This window comes from Macrosteles quadrilineatus, unplaced genomic scaffold (genome assembly GCF_028750875.1).
Source record: "Macrosteles quadrilineatus isolate MER2022 unplaced genomic scaffold, UCM_ALF_1.0 Scaffold_3__2_contigs__length_128488019, whole genome shotgun sequence".
In the NCBI taxonomy this organism is placed as follows: Eukaryota; Metazoa; Arthropoda; class Insecta; order Hemiptera; family Cicadellidae; genus Macrosteles; species Macrosteles quadrilineatus.
In genome coordinates this window covers 125459886-125475550 of record NW_026542596.1, presented here as the reverse complement: position 1 = coordinate 125475550, position 15665 = coordinate 125459886, and the positions used below count along the sequence as shown (strand labels likewise).

The 15665-nt window shown below is 36.3% G+C and overlaps 1 protein-coding gene across 1 annotated transcript; it reads left to right on the top strand.

Annotated features, from left to right (window-relative positions):
- Nucleotides 1-1940: 1940 nt before the first annotated feature.
- On the top strand, nucleotides 1941-13042 carry LOC128989534 (solute carrier organic anion transporter family member 74D-like). Its single transcript, XM_054411431.1, has 12 exons — nucleotides 1941-2337; nucleotides 3530-3763; nucleotides 4170-4367; nucleotides 5133-5273; nucleotides 7191-7361; nucleotides 8057-8221; nucleotides 8477-8672; nucleotides 9053-9197; nucleotides 10716-10963; nucleotides 11179-11282; nucleotides 12137-12238; nucleotides 12823-13042. Exons 1-12 carry the CDS (start codon nucleotides 1941-1943, stop codon nucleotides 12945-12947), a joined length of 2226 nt encoding a protein of 741 aa, XP_054267406.1. The 3' UTR covers nucleotides 12948-13042.
- The last annotated feature ends 2623 nt before the right edge of the window (nucleotides 13043-15665 follow it).

Sequence of the window (15665 nt, the reverse complement as noted above, 5' to 3'; positions counted from 1 at the left end):
ATGACAAATAAAACTCATGTGGGGATCAAAACATTGCCTTCAATGATAGGCACATTTTAATACATTACTACATCTATAAGTTATGTGATGTTATGCATATATTTATTTACTTGTACAATATTTTCACTTCCTCCCGCTATTCGTTGTAATATGGGAAAACTGTTGTTTTCATCAATATTTTGCAGTTAGAGTTTTGGGTGGAAATATACTTTTCCGGTCCACCTGAACCTTAAAAGGTGGTTTTTGATGTGATGTCTGTGTTTGTGTGGATGTGTACAGAGCTACAGACGACACCTGTGATCCAATTTTGATAAATTTGGTATGTACCTACCAAATGTATAAAATCACATCAAAAATTTTATTTTTTTAAATTTTAGATTTTTAATGGTTATTTTTCTCATAATAATATGACTCTAAAATCAGATTTTCCCAAAAACGGCTAAAACCATTTTAATAAAATTTAGTGTGTCATGGTCCTTTTAACTCTAAAGAAAATGCTACAATTCTTACATTAATGCTGTAAAAATTACGGATCAAAAGTTGCAATTTTTGTGATGTTCTACATAAAATATCATAGTTACTACTACAACAGCCTACCCATTTTAAAGGTTGTTGAATAGCTAATGGGAGAAATTATGTGTCAGGTTGTAGAAGACGTTTATTTTTCCAAGATTTAGGTTGAAAAATAATTAGGTACTTACTGTTAAGATCTCCATGAAGGGTATAACTATTCAAGCTACTCCACTATTATGTTAAAACAGACCCTTTATGGTTCAGGTCTAAACTCAAATGCCAGATTAAACACAACCAAACAAAATCTTAAACAATAAAACTAGGTAAACAAGGATCTTATACAATATATGAACAAAAAGCCAACTCTGCTCTCAAAAAAAGGAATTTTGTTTTTCAGAATTTTGGAATGATGAGAGATGCAAATTTGCAGATCTTTTTATACATAAGAAAATTGAATTAAAACAAATATTTGATACCATACTAGAAGAATCAATTGAAAGTAGCCTACACCATATATAGATATTTTTTTCTCATAAAAATTATTTGTACCAATTTATTTTACATCAATACTAACTAAGATAATGAATCATTTAGTACAAAATTAAAGACTGCAACCATTTCATCAAGACACCATGACTCAGTCCATTATCAATGCATTTTGAAGCCAATTGTTTTTATGATTCTAATCGTTAAGACTTTTTTTTGTTTTTACTCTTGTCTTACTCTAAATGTATCAATTCCCTTAGACTGTTTCCCTGTTAGTATCTCCTATGATAGCCCCTGGTCATGGGGTCAACCTGCGTTATCGTAGTTACGTTATACAATAATGTTTACGCACCACTCCAGTTTCCCTTACACACTCTTAAAGATATCTACGTTTTTTTTTGTGAAAACACTTGTTTTGGTATTCTTGTATATGTTAAGATTGCTACACAATTGACATTTATCTATTTTAACTGGTAAGGTTAAAATATAATTTGAAATCCAAACGTTACAGAGAAAAGGACATGGATTGTAGGTCCGGAAATGCTTAAAGGTTTTTATTACATAAAGTGTCAAAACCTGTTAGTTTAGCTAAATTCCTAAATCCACCAAAATATATGACTATGATAAGATAAGAGACACAGTAGAACTCGTGGAGCAAACCTAATAGCCTTGTCCCAGGTCTTAAAGGGATCCTAGATTAAACAGAAGTGATAAAAGAAAAAAATCAAGGATTTTGTAAAGCTAATAGAAATATCAAAATTACGCCACTCCGTTTGCAGGCAATAGAGAAAGATGAGCTTCACATCTGGTCATTCGAAAGTGGGGTTTTTTACATTTTTAATCACAACAAAAGATTTTTAATTTTAAGTAACAACTTTGCTAGTAAAGCTCTCTAAGCTATTCAATTATTTTTATCAAACGTTTTTATATACTTTAAAATCATGGTGGCATCCGAGGAAAGTAATGAAAAAGTTAACGAAAATGGAACACCGAACCTTCCAGAGGAGGAACCCCTTCTGGATGAAACTCCGGATGTTCCGAATGGAAAAGGACCTCTCGAAGGGGAGAATGGAAACATCAAACCAGACAACGGGGTTGGAACTCCCCACGCAAAGGTTAGAAGACTCAGTGATATCGCTTTGGAACTGCAAGGATCGGACGAGATATCCTGTGGAATATGGTGCTTAAAGGGTTCCTTAATGCAGATGTTTGCAAACAAGAAGGTGTACGTGTTCTTTTATGGCTTAGTAGGGTGTGTCATGTCTTCCTCTTACGCCTACTTGAACGGAACCATCACCACAATTGAAAAACGGTTTAAAATTCCAACCACAAATACTGGTGAGTTTTTATAATGCTATTGTTTGTTAAGTTTTTGTCTAATAGATATTTTTCTTAACACAAACATGGAGTGCTCACATAGTTCAGCTGACATAGTTTGAGGTTTGAGTAGATTTTGTACTTACATTTTCCAATCATGCTCTCTCAAAAATTTCAAATCCAGTATGGACAGCAGCAATATTTGACAATAATTACTTGTTTCTGTAAGGTCTAAGAGACTAAAGCCAGGTTAAATTATATTCTACACAGTTCTTTATTTTTCAGCTAAACCATTATCTTTGGAAACTGCAAGTAGGCTATATTTCTCATACTATAAAATAGTGTGTGTATACTCAATGGTGTGTGTATTCCATGACAGATTCTGAGATACCCCATAAACATTTTATTGTAAAAGTTTGTAAAATAACCAACAACAAAAATGAAGCATTTAAGTTTAACCGCACTTAACATTCCTTAAAATGGATTGTCTCCAGCAATGTAAGAATGCAAAATCCATTGTCAAACTAAAAGGAAACTAAAAACCCATAAATTTAAATCCATAATTTATATTAGCCTTTGTTTTGATGCCATGACATTTTAGTTTGGGCATCCACAAACATAATTGCTATTAAAACTTCTATACATCAATCTGACATCTGAATAATGAACAATTTAAGGAAAATATCGTAATGATAGTAGTGTAAATTTCCAAATAGTGTACTATACAATTGTGAGTACTACGACTATGCATAGTGCTATCCTGATAATTAGACCAATTCGTTAATACCAAGGAAAAATATGTGGTTCGGATTCCGAAATAAACTGTAGGTCCCTCAGTTGCCATTGGCTGTATGGGCTATTAATTAACAGCTGTGCCTAAGGAATATGTCGGCCTTAGTCAGTAACAAGACTACAAGATTGCGCCACTCATCCCTACACTCATCTCCATTCATACTTGGCTTAAATTACCTACATTCCTTTGGTCGCCATTTCAAAGTAAAGTATCAACACGGAAAAAGTATCTAGTGCCGAGTTTGTGTCTGGACGTTTGGTATTGACTTGCCAAAAATTGAATCCTATATCTAATATTTCATAACATTCCATGAGTGTTTGCCTAGCTATGCTTTTTTGCCATAGCCACAATATTCCTCAGGAAAGTTCAAACGTTTCAAAGTTTCCTGTGTCATAATTAATGGTTTTTATCTGTCTCCAGGCATCATTATGGTGGGTTGTGACATAAGTCAGCTGTTTCTGTGTCTATTCCTCAACTACTACGGAGGCAAGGGCCACAGACCACGGTGGATGGCATTTGGAGTATACACAGTTGTGGCGTTCTGTTTGATGAACGCACTTCCACACTTCTTGTACGGTCCTGGAGAGAACGCACTCACACTTACAGAGGAATATGGATCCCACCATGATGCCAATACAACTGAATTCCTCATGGGTAAATGAACATGTAGCTGCTTAATTTGTGTATAATACTAGTACGTATTGGAGGGATACTGAGTTGATATGCCATACCATCTAACAAATTTTGACTGGCTGTAGCCACAAATTGTTCTAAGAAAACATAGTCTGCACATGGATAATGATACCCATAAATATGTTTAGATAGAAATAAAGGATTTTGAATTTGGATAGTTGAACAAGCGTGCTATTATCAAAAGCTTATTTTTTCTTTGATTTTTCAAAATGACATATGACTAAAAGATGGTCAGCTTACAATTAGTAAGCCATAAAATTTGATTTACTTTTGCCTATATAAACCTTCTACTCACAAAAATCCTCAAGAACACCTTTTCTGTTTTAAATTTCTTAGTGTCTAATTTGTTTATCTTTTCTTTGCTCAGATAAACAGAACCGCAAGTTGGTTTGCCAAAGTGACTCCCTTGGTCCGGAATGTGATGACAACTCAGGTAACCTGGCACCTCAAGCGATACTCTTCCTGGCACAGCTGATTAGTGGTGTTGGTGGTTCTCTGTACTACACTCTGGGAGTGTCTTACATGGACGACAACATCAAGAAGTCAAAGACCCCTGCACTTGTCAGTAAGTTGTTGAAGATTATTATTATAAGATTGTACAAATTGTTTTGAGTTGAAGATGTGAACCGTAAAGCCTTTGTAATCATAGTGAATCTGGAGTAGAATACAATTCTGAACTTGATAAGATTTTGATTATTTAATCTATTGTGTCACAGATTTTACTTAGAAATGCATAGCTATGGTATGATATGATGTATCAACTTTGCTGAGCACCTCTGCTAATAGTACAATCGGAAAGGTTGCCGGTTTGATCTTGAGACGAGTTATTAGTTATTGATGGTAAGAAACTGGAGCCAGCTATACTGTATATAGTCACTACTCCAGTGGGACTATGGAGCTAGAAGCGCTTTGCAAACGTAGCGTTTGAAATGGAAACTACAAGCGTCGCGTTTTGTCGACGTTGGTCCCATTTTGCAAGTGAACAATCCCATTTGTTCCTAGGTACTTGACTAACGCACGTTTGGCAAACGTGGCGCTCATGTAACCAGGGTGTAAGTCAGTGATAAATCTGCAAAAAGCATCTCGTTCATTTAACCCATCCTCCATCATATTTTAGTTACATCTCAGTTGTATCCCATCTCATTTGTGATTCAAGTGTTGATTTAAAGATTAAGGCTTTAAAGACTTTATTTGAATTGACAACTCCTTAGGATTTAAGCTGATCAAAACACATTGCATGTTAAGTTTCAATTTTAATCGCACTGAGAATGGTTGTTTAAGACGTTGTCCACAACTCCTTGTGCATGTTTCACGTGTATTTGTGTTACAGGTCTCTCCTACTTCTTGCGCATGTTGGGTCCAGCTATCGGCTACTCCTTAGCATCCGCTTGTCTTACCACATACATCTCCCCTTCTCTCACCCCCACCATCACTCCGTCCGACCCTCGCTGGCTGGGAGCGTGGTGGGCTGGTAAGTATATAGCTTCGAAAACGACTACATCACTTCTAAACCCTAATCACAATAGTTACAATAATATTATTGCCATTTTTATTTATCAATTAGTTGTAAATAATACAGAAAGCTTTTAATTTTATTTAAATTTATAGAGTTGTTCCTCTAACTTACAAAAAATAACAAATAAATGTAGGATTCTTATATACCGGGTGTCCGAAAAATATCTCCCTAGTTTTATCAAATTTCTGAGGACAGTATTCGTTAGAATGGACAAAAATAATTCTTTGGGCCTGTTGAGTATGCTCTTAAGTTTTAGTTTCGTACGTTGGTATTAAGGTTGGCACACCTGTTTGACCTTGAGCGTGTAGTTCCACCACGCGCCGCGCCGCCGCGCCGAGCGCTAGACTCGACTGTCTGACTGTCAGTCAGTGCAATGGCAACTCCACAGCAGAAAGCACAGTGTGTAATTTGGTTAGTGGAAACAAAATCTGTTACTACGGTGCAACGTAACTTCAGACGTGAGTATGGTGGCAGTGCACCTGATCCGAAATCAATTCGCAGTTGGTTAAAACAATTTAAGGAGACGGGAAGTGTTTTAAAAGGAAAACGACCGGGCAGGCCATCTGTTTCAGCGGAGAATGTAGAGAGAATCAGAGCCTCATGCCAACGCAGCCCTAAGACGTCACTAATGCGTCGTAGTCTACAATTGGGATTACCAAGATCTACTGTCTACGACGTGGTACGTAAAAGACTGAAATTACATGCGTACAAAATCCAACTGGTCCACGAAATAAAACCAAATGATAAACGCTTAAGGTTAGATTTTGCTGTGGACATTCTCAACAGAATTGATGAGAATCCAAACTACCTGAACAATGTTTTGTTCACTGATGAGTCAACGTTCCATGTTAACGGGGTTGTAAATCGCCACAACTGCCGAATTTGGGGGTCTGAGAAGCCACGAGAAATTGTTCAACACCAACGAGACTCGCCTAAGGTTAATGTGTGGTGCGGTTTAATGAACGATTGAATTGTTGGACCTTTTATTTTTTGTGAAAACACTATAAATGGCGATATCTACTGTGAAATGCTTGAACTGTACGTGTTTCCACAGGTGGATGACATCGAGGTGGAAAAAGGACTAGTAATATTCCAGCAAGACGGTGCGCCGCCCCATTACAAAAAACGTGTGCGCTCGGCCTTAAACGCTCGTTTCCCGGCAAGATGGATGGGGAGAGCTGGCCCGATCGCGTGGCCTCCAAGAAGCCCAGACATAACACCACTGGATTTTTTCCTCTGGGGTTACGTTAAGAACTTGGTTTATTCAGAAAAGATACGTGACATTGACCATCTTCGTCAAAGAATCGTAGCTGCAGTAGAATCAGTGACACCTGATATGTTAACTAAAACTTGGAGAGAGATCGAATAAGGGTTAGATATCTGTAGAGCTACAAATGGGTCACATATCGAGGTGTACTAATGTCAAAATAAACTTGAGTAAACCCTCTTTAATTTCATGTATTAGATATAAGAATATGTATTCTCTACAATAAACAATCGTTTATCAAAACTAGGGAGTTATTTTTCGGACACCCGGTATTTTACTTTTGGAAAACTTGAAGTTAGACACACTTGTATAAATGTAGCATGCTCTATTACTTTAGAGTACTTTGCTTGACAGCTTGATTGTCATAAGTAAGATTTTATAAGATCCATGTTTAAATAAATCAAGTATAAAAATATGTTTGATTATTTTGGGAAAAAATGGAAGAAGGTTCATGAATTAGTTTCTCATCACTGGTTTGTAATGGAAAATGTAAGTAAATTTATGTAAACATATAATTAAAATATTTTCTTAAGGGTGTATAACACTTACGTAAAAGTGTCTACAAATTGAAGTATTGGTTTTTTATATTATATTCTTGCATGTAGGTTGGTTGGTCATCGGTGCAGCTCTGTTTATTTCCGCTTCAATACTCGCTTTATTCCCCAAGTCTCTGCCACGGGCCGCAGCTCGGAGGATACAGGCTTCCGAGCGTCGCAAAGCAGGCGTCACCGCAGACCCTGATGACAGTCCTGAGGAAACACACTCATCATTCAAAGGTACATAATTGAACATTACCTCAACTACTACGGAGGCAAGGGCCACAGACCACAGTCCTGAAACCCAATTACTAGCGTAATACTAGAACACAAAACCCCCCTTAAGTAGTGTGTGCGTCGATGCCACATCCACTCCATGGATAGAGAGTTTGTGTTAATTTAGATTGGTTGATTAATTATTAATCGATTGATTGGTATTTGTGATTGGTTTGATTTTTAAGGTATCTTTTCTGATTTTCTACCTATCAGAATGATCAAATTGCATTGGAAACTAAGTTTTATGGGTTAAAGACTGTTGATTCAACCCCCTTAAGTAGTGTGTGCGCCGATGCCACATCCACTCTATGGATAGAGAGTTTGGTTCATAGTGGTTCAAAGTGCAGTATTTGATGTTATTTCAAGTATATATCAAATGTTGAGGATACTTAAACATATACCCTCTACTTGTACTACGGTTATTATATTTTTTCTTTGTTTTGACTGTTTATACATTTCTCTATGTTTTTTTGTTTGTAATTTTCTAGTTTTAAATAGGATTGAACACTAATTTTTCTATGTTTTAGGCATCTTCTCACCTAACCAGATCAGATTCTAGATTTCAAAACATAGTGAAACATTTTTTTATACTAATTGTAATGAAACAAACTGCAATGATCCTTCAAATTTGATTAATTATGATATATTGATTATTTCAGATATGAAAATTACATTTCTCAGGCTCCTGAAAAACAAGACTTTGATGTGCAACAATTTTGCTTCTGTTTTCTACTTTATGGGATACATGCCTTATTGGATTTTCATGCCCAAGTACATAGAGACCATTTACAAACAGACTGCATCCTTCGCTTCCTTTATTACAGGTATTGGATTCAGCATCACAGTTTTTAGTGTACCATTTAATTATATATGGAAGATCAATAAATGATATATACTTTTTTTATTGTATAAAGGCGGCTCCAGACAAGCGCCATCCGCCAAGCACAAAATATTTTATGTTCGGCAATCTAGTTGTCTTGCTTTTCGTAATGGGGAGCCGGCTTAAGACTTTTCACTTTGTGATGCTTTTCAACCCTGCTGTTCAGCTTTTCCACTAACATAAGTAACACAAATTCCAGGTGCCATCGGACTCGTGTGCTCAGCCCTGGGAATATTGTTTGCTGGTGCTTTCATCTCCAAAGTAAGGCCAAGTGCAAGGTTCTTGGCTGCATGGAACGTCGTTGTTGGAGCCATCAGTGTATTAGGAATCATCTCTTACGCCTTTCTGGGTTGTCCAGTCAATGACCGTCAAGGGGCCATCTTAGCTTCTGGACAGTAAGTGACAAAAGACATGACACATGATTGGGACATTTTACTTTTGGTGGGTGATGGCAATGAGGAAAATTGGTGAAGAACCTAAGTCAGACTTCATTTAAGATTTAAATATAAGTTAACAGGATTCAGAGGCTTGTGAGATATATTATGCATCTCTTGGGAATCTGAGAAATATATCTCCAATCAAGGAATTCTTATTATTATATCCCTGCATTATTGGAACATCCATAACTTTATACACCCACCTCATTTACAAAGGAGGAAGCTATTCACTAACTGGTACTGTGGATTCTAAAACCATCCACAGAAACGTAATTTATAATTGGTTTTGATTATCAATAATTTGATATTGGTTGTCAATTTATTATTTTCTGTTGTAGAATGGACACAACAACACCTTGCAACGCAGACTGCAACTGTGAGTATGTCAAGTATTCCCCAGTTTGCTCTCCTGACGGAAGAACCTTCATCTCTCCATGTCACGCAGGCTGTAAGGACTATGAAATCACTGCCAATGGGTCAAAGGTATTACATATTTTAATAATTTAATCAGGGTAGTAAGGTATTTGTGACATGAAGGTAGATTTACTAAAGAATCTGGTAGGCAAGTTCTTGTGAGGAGACAAGAAGTGTTAGGATGGACCTTGTTAACCAAGCTTAACACTAAAACACCACCTTCATGCAAGCCATACAAAATTTAATCTAATCATATAATAGCCTTCTTTGAAATTAGTGCAAGTATTTAAATTCTAACTATCGGTATTTTTTTTACAAAATTGACTACTAGTATAATAACTAGTTCCCATGATACTAACCAATTCACATGGAAAACTGAAATAAGTATATTTATCAAAATATGCTTAGTAAATCAGACAACATAAATATTTTAAATAGAATCAATAATTCAATAAACGTCCAGACTTTATGGGATCTTTAAAGTTCAAATTACTGATCTTGACCTATTTTCTCAAAATATTATTTTTCCTTATAAGATAATACTAGCTGTAACCTGCGGGCTTTGCCCCGTTTAACTTTTTAATTTTTCAAGATTAGCCTATCTCGTTCGCATGGCTCAATCACGTCCTGGTTGAAGTTTGTTCACTACGCTCACTCACCTTTAGGTTGGAGCTCGTTCGCTACGCTCACTCACCTTTAGGTTGGAGCTCGTTCGCTGCGCTCACTTGCTGCCTTCAGGTTAGCTCGTTCGCTACGCTAACTCGTCTCCAGGTTGAAGTTCGTTTGCTACGCTCACTCACCTTTTGGTTGCAAATTAGCTGTTGTCATAAATGTAAAAGAAATAATAGTGCTGCACCCTGTTGGTAATCCTTGTAACTTTAATGCTATTGAACATCATAGAACAGAACCAACTTGTTTAATTGAAACAGCTGTTAAGATTCAATAATTCCATTTCTCATAAGGTTATCATGGGAAACTCCAGAGCCACTGGGGCAGAGCCCGAAAGGATTTTTGAAATAAGAATATGCCTATATGTTAATCGGGAATGTGAGCTATCATCATGCCAAATTTCAGCCCAATCCGACCAGTATTTTTCGCATTCACTTGTCACAAACATACATCCATACATCCATCCATACATCCATACATCCAAACTTTCTCATTTATAATATTAGTAGGATGAAGCCCAGGTTTGGAATAGTTTGATTGCTTTGAAATTCCTAGTTTGTTAGATTATGAACTAAAGATTTGTAGAGATACATCATTCTGTAGTTCTATGTTTGATCCGCTTTTCCTGTCCAAGTCTAACTCTTTCTATTACGACCATAAAAATATTATTTACCCTCTACCTTTTTTTTCCTATGACGCTGGGCACGAGCCCTGGATTGTTTTTCACATTACTTCAGGCTAGACCTATGGGTTGCGGCATTATCACTTAGATAAAATCCATTGGTGATTGGCGGGATTTGAACCCGAGGCCTCAGGAACCAAAGTCTTGCGCTCTAACCACTAGATCTGCTCGCTCCCCAATATATGATTATTGTAAATATTATGGCTGACATATATAAAATGACAATTGTGTTTCAGGTGTACACTAACTGTGCCTGTGTACCTCGACCTCCAAGACCTCTCATGGACTCTGACTCCAACCTGACCCTTGACTCCCTGGAGGTCCTGGGTGGAGCCCTGGAGGACCCAGAGGAACCCTGGGTACTCACCGAGGGGCTCTGCCCTGTGGACTGCTCCTCACACTTCCTCATATTCCTGATAGTCATGTGTATCCTGAAATTCAGCGGAGGCACCGGTCGAACATCAAATTTCCTAGTTTCCGTCAGGTACTTGGTTTGAACTACAACAGCAGGGGGTTCACTTTGATTTGATCCTTTACTAAAATATAAATTTAAAACATTTAAATCTTTGTATGTGTGGGTTTAGTTGTGATTTTAATTCCTACTTTTATTTTCAATCACAGTTTTTCACAGTTAGCTTACTTCATACTTATCATTTTAGAAATCTAACAATTAAAGTTTAAATTTGTCTTATTTTTCAGATGTGTTGATGAAAAGGACAAGACAGTAGCTATGGGGCTGGGTTTAGCATTTCTCAGCTTGTTTGCTTTCATTCCTTCACCAATCCTGTTTGGCTACTTCATTGGTAAGATTTTGTCCCTTCCTTGGTTGAAAATGCTATCAGTATAACAATCCTTTGTTTATACAATATAAAGTGTTTAGTTTCTTCAGACTCTTGCCCATTCAGGCAAGCCTGATGCCTTCGCATAAATCTGTAAAACCTACAATGTGCTCTATAATACATCATAAACCAATATTTAGGCGGTCGACACGGGAAGACTGAAACCCAACTAAAGTTGAACCAACTTTTTTGTGACGCGATTACGGTTGCAGTTGCGTTGGTTAAATCCGCACACGGGCGCGACTGTAGTTGAGTTGAGACAGTAAATGAGTTCTAATTTGGTTATAACGATACTGTGTACTGTGTATGGTGTTTGAAGTGGGTGGTAGTGATTAAGAAGCCCTGGTGTTTTATAGACAATCAAGAACGTAGAAGGTAGTGAAAATTGGGTACATCCTTATGTTAAAACAAATATTAAATGTAGGCTCTTTGTAGCTGCCGCTGAATTAAAAGAAACAGACGCAAAATTTCAGTCTATGAACAGGATGTCAAAAAGTACTTACGAAGAGTTATCGCAGTTGGTATGCCCGATCCCTGAAAAGCGCAATACAAATATGCGAAAAGTTGTTCAAACCAGGCGACTGAAATCACCTAGCAACCGGCAGGTCCGGTTGCTTAACGACTGATCGCCGACTGGTCCTCAACTGGTCGCATCGCAGTCGCACCGTGTGTACTGTCCCACCTAACTACATTGGTCGGGACGCTGGCGACTAGTTTGTCCAACTAGTTGCCAATTTCAGTTGGAAAACAGTCTTCCCGTGTGTCGACGGCCTAAGTGTTATATTTGATTGTATGGGGTAACATGTTGTATTTTGTAGACTTGTGCTGCATGGTGTGGGGCAAGACATGCTCTGGTACCGGCAATTGTTGGTTATACAATGCTGAGATGTTGAGGTATCTCATGAACTTCACTGCTGCAGGTATGTATAGACAGTTTTATTGACCATCATACACTACCATAGAACTTATTTGCAGTTCAACACATAGCTTTTATTTCATTTTTATACCGTTTACAACTAACTAAGCTGAAAAATTACTGTTGATCCGTTACGGTTTTGAAACCTTTGCCATTATATAAGTGTTATTTTAAACTAGGCTATTAAGATTTCTTATAGACCTCAATTTGTTTTGAAGTGAAATATTGAAAATAAAGTATTCTCTAGAACCGCAGTTAAATGTGTTCAAACTGTATATTTAGTAGGTCTAATACATTTTTGATTGAGTTTTGATCATTGAAGCAATTTAAACATAGATATAAGTAATTTGTAAGAGATTAAACTACTACAAAATGTTGTTCACATATTGTTCTTTACATTGATGTTGGTACAACACTATGTGGAAAATTCTTTTTATTACGATACATCAACTGTCCTTTCAGTATATTTCAAGTAAATAAATTAACAAGTACAATTTGTCAAAATACAATATCTTCACACAAAAATACCTATCACACTAGAATCTTTTTTAAAGTAATTATTTATTTATTATTCTGAAATGTTTCCAGGTTTTGTCACGATTGGAACAATGTTTGATTTTGGAGTCTGGTACTACGTCAAACACTTGAAGATCTTTGATGAGGAAGTTGAACTGGAAATTGCACCCCAGAGACAGAAAACGCAAAGAAAATAACGTCTAAGAAAAAATACTCTAAATAAACGGATGTTGAAATTGAAAAAACAATTGCTACCATTACAATATGCATACTTAATGTGTTACATTGTAGCTTAAAAATAAATTAAGTATAAACATCTAGAACTAGAATGTTTCTTACCTACTAGGACTGATCTTGATAAAATATAAAAATGCTGAAAACTGTTAATACTATCTTACTTATTTCTGTTAAATATTTATAGTTATTCTAAAGGTTCTATACATGTATTAAGGAAGTTATTTTGTATTTATACACATGGCAAAACAAATACTTCATCAGTTTTTACGATACTACACGAACTTCGGTTCTGCTGAAATATTATATCCTCCATTTTAACTTTTTGATGAAACTCAACTGTATGGGTGTGTCATTGAAAATGTCTTCCTGGATAAAAATATACTAACCAAGGAACAGCAGAATAAAAAAATCTATTGTTTAAATTACAACTTCAAACAAAGCTATCTCTAAAAAGGTTTCCCATTGAGATTCTTTCTTGTGATTTTTTTTAGGATATGCCTTAAAAGTATCATGAAGTATTAAAGGTTTATAATTCCACACAAACAGCTTACAAAGATTGTATGAACCTTTCCAATGATACAACCTTACTTACTCTTCAATAGTTTGAAGGTACTCAGTTAATTCAGCATAGTTATTCTCCCAGGGCCGGATTTCCCAATAGGCCCGGTAGGCCCGGGCCTATGGGCGCGAGCTCCCAGAGGGCGCAAGGCCGAGAGGAATTTTTTTTAATATCTAAAAATAAATAGTCAAGTTGATAAAGAAAAACTCTGGCTAATAAAGCATTCTGATTCTGAAGTTCATTAGAAGAAATAATTGTTAGAAGATTTAAACTATTTTTCAGAATTACGCATCAATTTCGTTACAACATTGGTAACGAACATTGGTACGGGGGAGTAGGTTGTAGGGATGTTGACGAGCGCCCGAGCGGTATGCATCGTGTTGCCACTGCACTGCCACTAGCTGCTTGTGCTACTCAACTCATCTGAGTGATTAGGGGTGCATGCGTGCTAGACACTGTTACCACCAAACACAAAAAACAAATAACTCACAAAACAAAAGTTATTGACTAATCTTTTGATTAGTTTACAACAATCTGCAGGATCAAGTTAAAATATATAATACGTTGCGTTGAATATTTAGAAAAATTATTAATTTATCTTTAAAATTAACGAAAAAATATTAATCTCAGTTTGCAAAAGGATTTCGACAAACTCAATACCCTCCAAAGCACCATTAATCCTGTAATTTTCTCCTCAGACCTAAGGATCGATATGGTTGGCCGGAATATTGCTCTGTTTTGCTTTGGAAATATAACCTAGATGCAGTACCACTATAGATTAAATATAACTCAAGTCGGCTTCCTATCACATTGTAAATTCAATTTTTTTTATGTCTAGTTGTTAATGACACTGGACGTTAGTTTTGACGTTGTTTCTATTATTTTAGAGTTAGTTCTATGATGTGTGTTTTCATTTCTTGTAATATTACCAGGAGAATATAATCATATCACCTATTGTTTATGATTATATCGTTTTATTTTTGGATAAACTAAGTTTAAATAACAAGGATTGTTTTCAGCTAATCAATAATGAGACAAATCTACTAAAGGAGTATGTTTAATCTATGGTATCATGGCCTGAAATTGGAATAAATGGCCATGTTTTTTGCAGGAATGCTCGGTGGGTTGAGTTGTTTTGTTTCAGTCCCACAAACGTGAGCATTTACTAAAAGCATAAAATTGCTAAAAGTGTTTAAAGACGGCATTTTGTTAAGGCTAAACGAGTCAATTCTTCAAAAAACTTGCAATGATAAAATTCCGACGAGGAGTGGTAAGTTATTCAAGCAATTAACTTAGGCCTATGGGCATGTTATCTGTGACCAGACTAGGGGGCGGAAAATTATTTGGGCCTAGGGGCGCCAAAATGCTAAATCCGGCCCTGTATTCTCCTATGTTTCATGATCCTTATTTAGTTCTTTTCAAACCCACTTAGCCCGACGTGCGCGACTTAATTGGCGTTTGTGTTTCAACAAACTTTAATTAGACATAACCGAAAAAACGTCATATAACAAAAGACAATAATTAGAAAATTATTTTCTAGAATCTGCTAATCATTTTTGGTATGTCCACAAGATCTATTAGTTGATGTTAGGGTTTTGAAATGTTAAAAAATTGGGGTTTTCACATATTTGATTTACAATATATCCATCGTGTAGGTAGAGCTAAAAAAAAACGCAAATAATTTTATATACCTACTGAAGGGTCGTTGTAAAATTAAATGTCATAGAGAAAATTCCAAAAACTGTCACCCTTCCAGATGAAAAGACATCCCTCCAAATAAAAAGATATCCCTCTGAACAAAAAGATATCCCTCTAAATTAAAAGACATCCCTCTTAACAAAAATTCATCCCTCTAAATAAAAGACATGCCTCTAAATAAAAGGCATACCTCCAATTAAAAAGACAAGTTAATTAAACTGTGTTCTTTTTAATGAAAATATAGCATCAGCAGGTCCATATACGAAGGGATGTCTACTTCAGGATCTAAAAGTGATTGTTTTGGTGTGCTACGTGGTATCCCTCTACGACCAGACCCCCTCCACACCGCACCATCACCCGGAGACGTACACACTAGTCACTTTAGTTCAGTTCAGCAATCAGTCAGTAGTAGTCAGTCAGA